The sequence below is a fragment of the Pleurodeles waltl genome, chromosome 6 (assembly GCF_031143425.1).
Source record: "Pleurodeles waltl isolate 20211129_DDA chromosome 6, aPleWal1.hap1.20221129, whole genome shotgun sequence".
In the NCBI taxonomy this organism is placed as follows: domain Eukaryota; kingdom Metazoa; phylum Chordata; class Amphibia; order Caudata; family Salamandridae; genus Pleurodeles; species Pleurodeles waltl.
Window position 1 is genome coordinate 84241216 of NC_090445.1, and position 14571 is coordinate 84255786.

The 14571-nt window shown below is 45.6% G+C and overlaps 1 protein-coding gene across 1 annotated transcript in view; it reads left to right on the plus strand.

Annotated features, from left to right (window-relative positions):
* The first annotated feature begins 10180 nt into the window (after positions 1 to 10180).
* The window catches only part of LOC138299251 (butyrophilin subfamily 1 member A1-like), a 156976-nt gene continuing 152585 nt past the window's right edge, over positions 10181 to 14571 (plus strand). The window contains exon 1 of the mRNA XM_069237382.1: positions 10181 to 10376. Coding sequence (XP_069093483.1) covers positions 10370 to 10376 — 7 coding nt within the window. The 5' untranslated portion in view covers positions 10181 to 10369. The remainder of the gene's footprint in view (positions 10377 to 14571) is intronic.

Sequence of the window (14571 nt, forward strand, 5' to 3'; positions counted from 1 at the left end):
GTCTGTGATACACAATGAACTGGAACATGAAACTGCCAGTAGTCTGGACCATTGCATGTTCAAGCACCCTTACATGGCCTTGGCTATTTACACAAAGGACCCAATAGACCAACAGTGATGCATTACCAATTGCATCTGTACCTTCCTTGTGGCTCTCATTGCACCCTTTACTCACCGCCATGTGTATGCGTAGTCAGAAACATGTCACAGCATGATGCATGTGTCGTTCAACATCATCTATTCATGTGAAGGTCAATGATGCACTCAGCAGGAGATGCAACAGATCACAAAAACTACTGCTGAGTAAATGGGGGCCCTTCTCACACATTTGTATGCCCACAATTCACAGCTTCTCACAGCAGCTGTTCTGGGTGCTGGAAAATAATACCTAGGGAATTATCTTCTGACTCAGCGGATGACAATTTGTGATAAAAACAATGTTTTGAGGTCCCCTTTCATGCATGTTGCATGGCGCAGGCCTCATTTGTAGCTGCTCTTTACCTAGTTACAATATGAATGTATCACAACACTTGGAGATGGTTGTGCATGGTAAATTATACATCTGTCCTGCATTTGCTTTCTTGTTGTACAATTAAAATGCAGCCCTAACGTGAGGCATAAACTCTTCATGCAGGTCGCATATGACATGTCCACAGCCACTGCATGCAGCACTCAGACTTAACAGCAACTGTTATGCATATGCTAATAAAATAAGGTTGTAAGGCAATGGGAGACTTACCAACTGTTCCACCAATCTCTACTACCCAATGGTCAAGCAGATCCTGCTCCCTCAACACCAGATTTGCCCAACAGTGCTTGATTTGGTGGTCGTTTCTTCCTGTTTTTAATATCCGGGTAAGATGATGGAGCACCTTGCTTTCATGGGGTAACCTTGGATCACCTGGCCACCCAGTTGCAGCATCATGTGGAGGTAGTGTGCCACAAGCCAGATGAACCCCCAGCTCATCAGCAGACATCCGGCTTATCCTCCCTTTCCCAGACATTACCAGTGGTGAATGGATTTCACCCAAATAATAAAGAAATTAAACGTAACCCCTACTCATACCCCAACTACCCAAATTACCCCAACTACTTAATTACCCAAGACAAACTCCCGACAATACAGAGACAATTACAGTACACTCAATAGACAAAATACAAGTATTGACACAATAATAAAATAAAATAAACTCAGGACACAGAGCAATGTACACAACGCACACAGCAAACACTTCACAAATTCAGCAGCACCAAAAATATCCTCACACAGTCACAGGGAAACAGACTGTAAGTGAAAATGAAACTACGCTCACTGTAGCATGTTTGCAGACAGGATGTCCTGGTACATCACTTCCTGGGCGCGTGTGTCAAGTTTTTCAGTCATGCGTCTTTTTTTTTATGCATGGCGGTTTTGCATCGTATTTTCACACCATTAGTGTGAAAAAAGCCTATGGATGTGAGATAGACACATAGGGCCTTTGCGTCTATTAGCCTAGGGGTATTGTATGGCAAATGCGTGAACATTTTTCACGCATGACGGTATTACGTGGATTTTTGCATTGTGTCCTTTGAGTGTACCCTGAGTGACTTGAGGTGCTACATATGGTGTACAACTATGGTGTATATATGTAATGGCAACATGTGGGTGTATGTCCAGCACTGTCATTACGGTGACAATGGGATGTTGGACCAATGGGTTTGTTTGTGAGTGTGCTGAATGCGATTACTGAATACCTCATGCACATATGCATGTGTAGCTACACTGTGTCCACAAACATGTTGGCACATGTGTGCTATGTGTGTATACATGTGTTCGTCAGCTAATTTTGGTGTGGACCACATTGTTATGTTTGAGATACAGATGTACACATACCTACGACACCAAACATGTTTGGTGGCCTATGTTCAACACATGGGAATATATGTGACAACCATGTAAACTTTTACACACAGTACTCAGTGGACTTAGACTGCATTAACATCACGTCAACCCAGCCAATTTGCCTGTGTATGTGTGTTCACTCTGTGCTGTGTCATTGGATTTCCCTTCATGTTGCTCTGCTACACATGTGCCATTTCTGCCCCCATGCACTGTACTTGTTGGACATGTCATGTATACATGTGTTGTGTAAGACTGGCATCTGCCGTGTGTGTGTATGGACATATGTTTTGTGATTGCTGTCACATGTGACAATAGTGGTGTGTTCATGGGATGTGAAACCTCACATTACATTCTTCCTGCATAAACACATGTTGCCATTTCACAAATGCATGTGTTGTCACATCAGTGCCATCCATGTTTCCGTATGTCAGAACACATGTGTAACTCATTTCTGTCAGCCACTGATCTTGTGAAACCAATGCCCTACTTTTTTGTTAGGTTGCCTTTTGCTCTCAATCCATACACATTTCCATGGCTGAGCCAATACAGTGGTCCATGTGTGCTGACATATGTGGCATCGGGTTAGTAATGACAGTCACAAACAATGGCAAACCACTGTGTCACAGTGTTGAGTCCTGGCATAGCTGCCAGCCTTCTCATATCACAACAGTGTGAGTACCTATAGCAACACAAAACCATGGTTGCATGTGAAGAGGTAAGTCAAAGGAACCCCAGTTTAATCACATCCCTGTGCACATGCATCAGGCCCCTGACAATGTCATATGTTCATGTAGCTAGAGCAGTGGTGTGTGGATTCATTGAGCAAGGACCTAGCCTCTTCATGTTTGCCACTCAGCAGTACTTTGCACACTCCCCAGCAGACACATGCACAATTGTTGTCATAGAGCCCTGTATCTCACATTTACCATTGCCGTACTTGATGTCACCTTTCCCCTCTCACGTACATCACTCTGATGTTGGACATTTTGTACAGGTGACATGTTTTGATGTCCTTAGCATTCCCTTGGGCATATTTTTTGGCCTAGTGTCTCTGTTGTGACTTCAACATTGGAAACATTCCAGGGTACAGATGGTGTTACCTGTCGCAGCCTCCTGTCATGGGGGCATGCGATGGGCAAAATACTATGATATGCAAGTGGGCAACATGACTGGGTGATGTACTGACCCAGTTGCCCTCTCTGTCCATATGTGAAATATTGACATGTAGACATTGATGTGTTCTATAGTCTATGTGTATCCATTCTCCTTGCATTCCTGCACTATTGGTGAGGCATGTATTGTCACCTACATTGCTCCCATTCTTCAGTCTGTTAGCACTTTGTGCACATCTCATACTGAAAAATTGTCTACATATACATGGACATGATGCTGTTGTGTAGCCATTTTAGTTATAGCTCCATGCATGTTATTTTAGCACACTAGCCCTGCCGCTGTACACTTTAACCTAGATATATTTTATTCAGCTTTGTTTATTATTTTAACAATAGTCACATTTACAGTCTTGTTTTATTTCTCTCTATCTAGCTGTTCTTTGCTTAGGTCGGCACTGTGTTCTTAAACAAGCACTCTGCTTCTCTCAAAGCTGCAGTGAAATAGGTTGCCAGTAACACGTGGTAAGGTTTTGTCTCTGGTATTTATAGAAACTTACACATCCTTACATATGGACGTTTTCTCAGAACCTCAGATGTTTTATTATAAAAACACTTCCCTGTCCCATGCAAGTTAGAGGGAGATTCCAGCCAGATAACCACGACTGTATGCTGATTGCTGAACACCTCCCTACAGCTGCTTATGCAGACTTCAGGCCTTTGCTCAGGTGTGGGGGATGATGTCTTCCCAGGGGAACCTCAAGGGCAGAACTAGAGCTTAACATGCTGTGCTCTAATATAGCCTAGGTAGGGATTAGTCTATTGACTCTAGTGACAATATGGTAGCATTATTTCTATGCTTCACTCTCCTTGTCACAATTTTAAAGCTGTCATGCTTTATCGTCCTGGTTATTGCAGTATATGCATTAGTATCTAAGACGCAGTTACTTCATTAAAACCTTATTAAAACATATACTGCCTCTGTATGTCCTTGTATATGTGAGACTAATGTAACTGAGAGAAACAGATGAGATCTGAGTGACCACGATTTCCCTGAAGAGTCAATTGTGTTATGCCCTCGGATGCCCAATCATCCCTGCTCTTGGGAAGAGATGAGGCATTGCTAGTTGTCTGAAGCAAACCCCAGATTGGGGGGACAGGTGTCACCTGTAGTAGGTTAGACTCAGTCTTCCACACCACAGGCGATTCTGCCGCTCAAATCCAGTAGTCTTGTTAGAATAATGAGAGCCTACATGACAATGCAACATGTGACTTGTGTTTATGGAAGATGTTTACATCTCCTTCTCCTGCCAACTTGATAGGTACAGTTCCATTGTGTGTATTTGTGAGTTATCATGTGTTACCCACACACATGACATCACTCCTGCCACACCACTTTGTTTGTCTCCATTTGACATCCCATGTTGTATGTATAAGTATGTGTGGGTGTCTGGAAGCAGTCCATCCAATATGTCCATTGGACGTGTGTTAGCATTTCCCCCAGCATGGCACAGCCTAGGTAACTCTTACCATGACTGACTGATATTGAGGTGCCCCATCATCTCAGTGCTGGAGAGTTTATTAGCCAATTGCAACATATATGAGTAGGTCTACTCCCACTCTGTTTGGCATTGTGTCTCAGACAAATTTCAACAATGCTGGAAAGAGTAGCACACCCACACCTGTCTGCGATGTTGGAGGCCACGACATGTATGGGACTAATTGTCTATATTGCCATCATGCACTTGCCCTGTCATGTGAGTGACAATGGGTGATGTGTGGTGTTTTGTGCTGTGTGATGTAGTTGTACACAGCATACTAGATATACATGCTGTCACATCAACCATAGTTGATCCTGGCAAAACCGTTGTTACCTAGAACATACTCCCATACATCAGTATGCACATGTTTGCCTAGATTTACGCTAGCCATGTGTCAGGACAGGAGATTTGTGTGAAATGTTTGCACCTTATGTACATTATGATCATTTGCTACTGTAACTACATTCAACCCAGTTGAGTATGTGGTGATAAATTGTCCCAAAATATCCCTGGGTGGTGACAATGGCCATATGTTTGGATAGTGATTCTGTACCCATAGCTGCTTATGTAGTTAAGGCAAGCCATTGTGCACTCTACAGCCAATGTATGTGTGCCATACGTGAGGTCCAGCACACCATGTGCCCTGGTTGTGCACATTGGCAGTGCTGGGACACATTTCCATGGTTACACTGTGCATGCTCAGCATGGGTCATTGGTTACAATCCCTGGGCTTTAACTGAGGGACCACAGTTCACAGTGATGTACCATCCTTGTCACACATGTACCATGCAGGCAATGCTACTGTCACCATGAATTGTGACAGTGTATTGTTACTACATGACTTGTTATGTATTTGGTGACAGCCCCTACCTCATGTATGCCCCCTTGCATTCATCCTGTTATGGATGGTGTTGTTGTGGTGGATTGGCTAGGTATGGACACCTTTCCCACTTGACGGGACAATATATGTGGTGGTGCATGGATCCAGACCTTCAGGATCCACTGCCCGCAAATTACGTGTCACTGATATTTGATATGGTGGCAGTAGACCCACTAATGTCACAAAGGCTGCTGCTACCATACTGGTCACCTTTGTGTTACCTACCTGCTCACTGTGGTTAGAGTCACATTCCAATGGAGTATGTATTCAAGAATGAGTAGACCAAGAAGATTCAGGTGCAAAGTGATTAATTAGTGCTATTTAGAAGGTGATGTTTGAAGTACTGTGGTCATGTGTAGAAGTTATCCACAATATGGCATCTCCTGCGAACTCCGGCTGCAGTGTTAATTTGTTCCCCCTCCACATGATCTGCTCCATCATCATCCTCATCCTTGCTGCGAACATCATCCTTTTCATCCCAGGGGATATTTGTCCGTACACAAATGTTGTGCAGGATTGCACATGCCAAGAGGATCTTACAAACAAGTGGTTGAGCATATAAGAGGCTTCCTTCTGTCAGGGCCAGACACCTGAACCTGGATTTCAGGATGCCAGATGTCCTCTCCACCAAATTGTGGGTTTTCCTGTGCCTCTCGTTGTAGACCCACTGCTCCACCGATGTGGGATTAGCAAAAGGGGTCATCACCCACGGCTGGATGCCATAACCTTGATTAGCTGCAATGAATACAGAGGAGATATGCTGTTAAGTGTTGATACTGGCTTGGTACGCCCCATGGCAGTTGTACTTTTTCATTGGAGATGTGACACAATCTTGCTTGTGGTGTACCGTCTATTCCTGTTCTTGTGAAATGGTTTCTTTGAACTGTGTTGATGGACATGGCAAACTTGGGTAGTGGCTCAAAGGCCTGGGAAGTTTTTATGTTGTTCCCAGAAGTGACGGTCATGATTTGGGCCTATGTGTTGTGTAGTCTATATTTGGATCAGTGTACTAGTCTTACATGGCACATACCACTTCCTAGCAGCACAATGGTGTCAGATGTTGATAGATCATTGTTGCCCTACAAAGCAAGATAGCGCTGTCCTTTTTGAAATATTGCACTATGCAAGCAGTGTGACACTTAGGAGCCTAATTTTGAGCACCTAGCGCCACCAGAGCATCACTTTTATAGAAGCTCCGGTGGTGCTATGCCCTGCCCCATATTTAAAGGTGGTGTTATACCATTTTTTGTTGCTTGATGCCACCTTGTGACTACGGCCCCTTCACACACAACCCTTTGCACGGAAGGGGCGAGCAATGGGTGTTGCTGTGGGTGTGCCACAGCAATACCCATAGCATTTTCTAGCTGTCTCTGATTTTTGTAGATCTGAGGCAGCACCAATACCTCACCCCACCCCAGGGGTGGCATTAGCAAGGCACAACTAGTGGGATACTTTTATTCCTCCTCGTGTTTTAGCAAATTTGATGTGTGCTGCATATTGCTGCATGCATAGTAGGAACAAAATGTGCAGGAAGGTGTCCCTTCTCACACATGAACAATCACAGCCCTCAACGCAGACATCCTTGCACGATGGTGCAAAGATGCCTGGGTTGGTGCTGGTAGCTAATTTTTGCACAAGCACTGGCCACAACACAGGGGTGTGCTGTATACTATTAAATTAGGAGCATCCCTGCATCATGTAAATGAAGGTAGGCTGCGTGGCCTATTTTGGCACAGTGTTGCACTCTGTCATTTCCCGTAAATGTATGTGCCCTAGTGACCCTTTGTGGCAGATGCTGGTTGTACCAGCCATGACGTGTATGGGAGTGTGTGTTCCACATTGGTAGGAAGAAGTAATTTTTTGCTGAAGTTTTGCCTGCCTTCTATTACATGATTTCTGACTGACACTTTCAACACATGCATGGTGCAGGCTTTGGGAGATGGCACAGCTATATTTCAAATGGGTCCCTTAGTACGGAGAATATAAGGTCATGCATCTCCACTATACACCTACCACATCCGACTATGTCATCCATGAATTTTAGTGATTTTTCCACAGACACAAGACCATGGTGGAGCATTTCTGGTAATTGGAACAGACATGGTGTTCTTAGTTGGCACTAGGGGGCGCATGTGAGGTGACACTGGAGTAGGTGCTGCCCCATTTCTCATGATTAAACCCCACGGTCTTCAAAGTGAAATATTTTTGTATACGTTTGTGTGGGACTCAATGCAGCAGACAGGTGTATGTGAACACAACAGGAATGTCAGACATGTGTATCTGATGTATACTTGGTTAGGGCACCACTTGGGTGGCATTAGATTTAGGTTCTTCCAGAGGCTGACACACCATGAGTTACGTGGGACTGTGCCTATGTGTGACTTCCTCAACATGACCATAGCCTATGCCATTGACATACCTGTGCACGTCTTTGTTTGGGGTAATGTGTGTGTGTGATCTGTATTTAGTTGTCAACCTGTGGACACTTGTAGTGATTTGTGAGCAGCTTCGCCATGCAAAGGAGACTTGGCTCCACCTGTCCACACGTGGTTTGCCAGTCAGGGTGTTGCTGTGATATGAAGATTTGGGTGCATACGAATGTGACATGCAATGTGTGCAGTGTGGTGTGGCATGTGGCTTATGTGTTGTTGCCTGTACATCTCTGTGGCCCTGCCCATGTGTATTTCTTGTTGAGTTTGTCTGGCTTGTCCTTTCTGGGTAGTGTGTTGTGTGGTATGATTGGTATGGTGACTTACCTATGAGTAGCCCATTGCTATATTCGCCATCCTGGAACCGCTGGTTGATGGTGCAATGGCAAAAGATATATGCGTCATGGATGCTGTCGGGATATTTCCCCAGGATGTTTGTGAAGAGCTCACAGTGGTCAATGATAGCCTGCACATTTTCTGGAATGTGTGTGTTTGCGGTTCCTGTAGAGGTGTTCCGCTGCTGCAGGTGACACCAGTTGGACTTCGGTACAGTTCATTGCACCCAGCACATGTGGAAAGCCAGCTATCTGATAGAAACCTTGATTGGTCCCATACTGCAGCTGCTGGGTGTTTGAGAAGCAGATGTGTTGTGACGTGAGGTGTAGGATTGCGTCCAGGACCTTTGGTAGGCAGACGGAAAAGGATGACTGGGAGATACCAGCCACTAACGCACCCGTTGTCTGGAATGATCCAGACACCATCATGTGGAGGACAACGAGGAATTCTGTAATGGGTGGGATGTTATGGGGAGTTTGCAGCCTTGCCGTGATGTGTGGTGCTATCAGGTGCAGCAGGCATACAATGGACTCCCGGTTGAGTCTGTACACCCAGACCAGATCTTGTTCCCTCATTCCTAAAATGGTGATTCGCTGTCTAACAATTCTCTCCTTCCTTCTGCACTGTCTCTGTGGCTGTTGTGGTGGGGTTTGAGGTTGCCACAGTGGTGGTGGTTGGATCTGCTGTCTTTGCAGACGTCTGCAGCATGTGCCAAGCTGGAGTAGTAGAACTTCCATGTTGTCCTGGCAGTTTCCAAGGCTCCGTCTGGGTTTTTTCTATGAGTGGTGGTGTGTGAGCCTCTTTTTAACGCCTGGGTCTGATCAGGCGTTAATGTTTTGCGCTATTCGGACTTAGCTCAATTTTTTCAGTCCGCTTCCCTCGTTAGCGCCATTTTTGCATCGAGGGATAAATATGGCACTAAGGGGTTAGCGTTGTGTTTAGGGTGAGAACGTCTACCTGGCAATTCATTGGCGCAAGGTGCTTTCGTGCATCCTAAACATGGCGCTAACTCCAATATTTTGATGCTAGACGGGTCTAGCATCAAAATATAAATAAGGAGCTAGCTATGCACCATTTTATCGTCAACATTTTTTATGCTAATACGGCACAAGCCAAGCATAAATATGCACCTTGGTGTTTGTAAACTTGCGGTCTCTGTTCACTTTACTCAGCTTTACATTATAAAAGCGAACTTAAAGTGAGAGAACCTTTGTTGGAAGTTTGCCTTTGTCACTTTTATAGCAACAATTACTTAAGTTGCTGAGGACAAAAGCTTACAACATGCATCATTAAAATATTGCGTCTTTCTTTTCAGAATACATTCTGGCCCTTCTGCTTTTCTGCATCTTTTCTGCTACCCACCCACTTGCACACTACACCTGACTGTCTTAAATGGTTAGGGTCTGCTTTGACGTGCTGCCATTGTTTAACAGGCAGGCTTCAGGGCACTTGGCTTATATATCGGTGCCTTTCCTCGCTACCTACATGGATGTGTGACAGCACTGACACCACTCACTATCCATATTTTGTTTCCCAGGTCTTGTTGTGTGGTGTAGGTGTTGCCTAGATCAATATATTTTTAGGTTAAGCTCCAGTGCCAGTTAGCATTTGGCCATGACACGCCTAAAGAAAAAGACACCGTCAATACACCAAAAAATAAAAATAACTGCTGTGTCCTGGATAGTATGCTGTATGTCTAAACACGTATAAGTTCCAAAAGGCGGGACTTATTGGCTATGCCACTGCTTGCTTCCTTTTAGTCTCAGCCACGCTGCACAGTAGTAGCGCAGCTACATAATATTCCTGAAAAGAATACATCGCCAAAGCCATTAGCTCTCGAATAGGCGAGGCTAATTGCCTTTGTCAATGCTTGTTTGTTTTGCTGCCTGAGCCTATTTTCTTTCCCAGCCCGATCCCGAGAACATTCTAGATCAGATCATGTACGCAATGGATGTACACATAACTAGTGTTACGTAATCTTGGCAGCTGGGGCTGAAACAGGCTGGTGGGGCGCTTTCACTTTCACTTTCGGTCGTGATGGGAAAGTCGGAAACCTAGGCTACCTGTTCCCACAAGACACAAGGCTCCACTCCCTGCTGGTGCACTTGTTCCAAAGACCGTAGGAGATACTGGCAAGGTCCAAGCACCGACGACCGACGTCTCTTTACTGAAGGCGAGGGGCTGCCCAGCTCATGCCAGGCAAGTGAGCATGATTCAAGGAGGGAGAGAGGGAGAGGAAAACGTGGGAGCGGCACATGAAGCGCGAGTACGCTAGGAAAACAGTGGGAAAGTTCTGCAGATTTGGGGGGCAGAAATTAAAAAGTAGAGGGAAGAGGGGATGGAGCATGAGAGAGAGGCAAGGTAGGACGCGGGCAAAGGGTGGAGGGGATGAAAAAACTGACTAGGGAAAAGAGGAGGCGGAGAGACGGAGTTTGGAAGGAGGCCTCTCTGTTGCCAGGGTAACCAGGTGTAGGTTCGTCGGGTATAAATCATGGGCACCAGGTGTGTCACTGGAAGTGCTTTAAATGGACGGGTACTGTCCGGTACTGAGTGCGAGTACCTGCACTACTCAGCACTGCTGCAACTCATTTAATGGGAGAGTACCGGCACTTCTCAGCACTGCTGCAACTCATTTAATGGGAGAGTACCGGCACTTCTAAGCACTGCTGCAACTCATTTAATGGGAGAGTACCGGCACTTCTCAGCACTGCTGCAACTCATTTAATGGGAGAGTACCGGCACTTCTCAAGTGGAAACAGGTACTCGGAAGAGTATCTGCACTTGACATTTCTATTTAAAGCACAGGTCACTGAGTGAAATCAATGCTTTAAATGGGAAGGTGTTATCAGGTACTCCGTACCTGCATTTCTTTCATTTGGAAGGGATAGCACTGGCAGTACTCGAGTACTTTTAGTGATGGGGGACAGGCACTTCTCAGCAGCAAACAGGTACTCTGTGACAAGGAGTATCTGCGCTTGTGCATTTGCAATTCAAGCACCGAGTGGAATCCAGAGCCGGCTTCAGGGCGATGCCAGTGGCGTAACAACGCCCCCCGCAGCACCCTTCGTGCAGTGACCCCCCAAGCTCCAAGGGTCCCCTTCAGCATTGGGCCTGAGAGCTCCTGAATAAGACCTGAACGGGGCCCCCTCAATGTACTTTGCAGGGGGGCCACCTCAAGTTTTGTTACGCCACTGGGCGGTGGGCGCAGAGCTCAGGAGGCGCTGTATTTGGAAATGCCTTTTATGGCGTTAAAAGCACCTGCTGCAGGGTGCCTTGCACCCCAGAGTTTTTCAGGCAACAATACACACGTTAAGATCTCTCTGGCGATTAATCTACATGCTGAAGAGAGGTCAAGTCACAGTTTTGACCGTCCATGAAGTAGAACGAAAAGGAGTTATGCCTGCTTCAAAGCGCGCATAACCGCATATCACTGAGTTGTATTTTATGTAGATCGCTCAGTGGGTTACTGCTTTTGTCATGGAGGTCCTTTTGTTATGTGTGGTTCATAAGTTACAATCCTGACAGAACACAGCGAGCTATGAACTGTCCCCTCAGAGCTGCGCACAAACTGCATATATGACCCTGTGGTCCTGATTGCCTTAACATTTCTTATGTAACATTGACTTACACTACACTTATGCGATTCATTGTCTCTGTATAGTGTGTGATTTAAAGTGCTCTGACGCCCTACAACGAGATGAGCAGCGCTATAAAAGAAATGGACTAGATGTGCGAGAAGGGCTACGGAGAGAAGAGGGGTGCAGTTGGACCCCCTGGAGAAGGCGATCACTTACAACAAGCATCGGGGTGCCTTAGGAAAGAACGACAGAGGTTGAGATACAAGTGGAAGAGGGGAGCGAGCAGGGCTGATGTGAATAATTTCCATGGATGCTTTGGGATCCCAGAACAGCCCTCGTCTCTTCACAAACCGGGATTGGATTTTCGGTCTTTGCTTGGAGCTGGGCCTGAGTATTTGACCCTCATTGGTCCAGGTATCAAGGCGAGTGATGATTTGCTGTTTTGATTACTGCTTAGTGTGATCACATTGAAATGTGGCACAGCATCATCACTGTGAGGTGCTGTGGGCAGTGCTTAATTTGTAAACAAAAATGTGCCGGTGCCCAAAGCTCGCCTCTGAAACACGCGACTTTTTAAATTAAGTGTGCAGCACGGAATACTGAGGCAGCGTAACCCTGAAGCCATCTCGGGCCCCTTTGATCTGCTTACAGCCACTCCCTGTCCCTTCAGGTCACTCTTGTAGCTTTCCGCTTTCTCCTTTTGTGACTCTTTTTCGGTGTTCTCTTATTCCGTCTTTCCCATGTGTGTCTTTTGCTCGCAGTAAATGCTTGAGGCAGAAAAATAAGTGCCGGTGCCCCGCACCGGAAACCACCGTCTCAAATTAAGCAGAGTCCTCCAGCACAGGTGCATGGTAGCAGTACCTGTGTCGCTTCTTCAATGGGACCATTCGTGAAGTTCTCAATAGAACACAACACCCTAAACACCAGTTGGAGTAAAAGGGCTCCCAACGCCCCCCAAACCATCTTGTGTGTCAGCCCGGGCTGCTGCAGCCTCCAGGACACACAGATGTTTAGCCGTTTTGCTTTGTATTTTAAGTGCATACAATACACAGTGGAGGCTGATCCTGGGCAGGGCCACAACAAGTATTCTGCAACTATTTTGTCGACCTTTCACCTTCAGGCATGCACATATAAAATATTAAGCACACACCTTTAATTAAAAATCTATGTCAAAATAGTCAGTGGGGAATGCATTATTTTATCATTTGAAAGCTTCATTGGTTAATGGGGTCACAGCTGATATCTGTGTGTGTGTAAGCAACAGTCACACAACTGAGTCCTGTTTCTGTGTGTGTAAGCAGAAAGTCATACAACTGAGTCTAGTTATCTGTGTGTATAAGCAGAAAGGCACACAACGGAGTCCAGGTATCTGTGTGTGTAAGCAGACAGTCACACAACTGAGTCCAGGACAAGTATCAGTGTGTATAAGCAGACAGTCACACAACGGAGTCCAGGTATGTGTGTGTGTATAAGCAGACAGTAACACAACTGAGTCCAGGACAGGTATGTGTTTGTGTGAGCAGACAGTCACACAATGGAGTCCAGGTATCTGTGTGTGTAAGCAGATAGTCACACAACTAAGTACAGGACAGGTATCTGTGTGTGTAAGCAGACAGTCACACAACTGAGTCCAGGTATGTGTGTGTATAAGCAGACAGTAAAGCAACTGAGTCCAGGACAGGTATGTGTTTGTGTAAGCAGAAAGTCACATAACTGAGTCCAGGTATCTGTGTGTATAAGCAGACAGTCACACAACTGAGTACAGGACAGGTATCTGTGTGTGTAAGCAGACAGTCACACAAGGGAGTCCAGGTATCTGTGTGTGTAAGCAGACAACACAACTAAGTACAGGACAGGTATCTGTGTGTATAAGCAGACAGTCACACAACTGAGTCCAGGTTCAGCACCAGTAGAGCGGTGACGTGTATTTATTCTGCTATGAGCTCCCAGCCTGTGACTGAAAACATTGTGAATATGCAAGACATTATTTTACAATTGCTTTGCACACAGTATAAGAAAGGCTGCTACCAAATTGCAAAGAGATAAAGGGGGTGATTTACTAACGTTTCACGCACTGCAGCACAACTACTAAAGTTGTGCTGCGTTGTATGGAAAGGAGAGAGCAGAATAGTTTGACATTTGCTCAAATATGGTGACTAGAACTTTAGGCTGATGTGCCTCCGCACACACACCAGTGCAAAGCTGCAAGGGTGTGTGTGTTCTGGCAAGCATAGATTGTGCACATCATGGGTATACATCCAGTACAAAATGCTATGCTCAGATGTAGTGTACCACTTTTCCCAGTTTGCAAGTTTGCTAGAAAAAAAATATATTTCTCCAAGTCAAAGCCAGCCTCAAAGAGGCATTATTTTTCTACGCAAAGCCTGGTCTACAAATGCTAGTAGATAGATCTTTGCATTAAAAACAGTGGGTGGTTGTATGGGAACGTCCATGTACCACCCATGGTAAGCCACCTTGACACAAAGCAGTGCCAGCGCCACATTGCGTTACTTTACAGCTACTTTCCAGCCCTAATAAAGTTGTGCACTTGAAAGTAAATCCCAAACAAACTGTTTGCACTGCTTTGCGTCACTTTTGTGATGCAACCCAATATATACAGCTGGGCTGGAGAAACTGTACAGACCCCAGGCGTGCGTCTGAGCGGCAGTGACTACCGCTCAGACCAATCCTGGTGCTGCTTACATGCTATGTAATGCTTCTAAGCAGCGTCAAGGCTGCTGGGAAGCAAATGCTGGGACACCATCAGGAGCAAAGGAGCGAGGAAGCAGGAGACAGTAGTGGGAGACAGGCAGCGA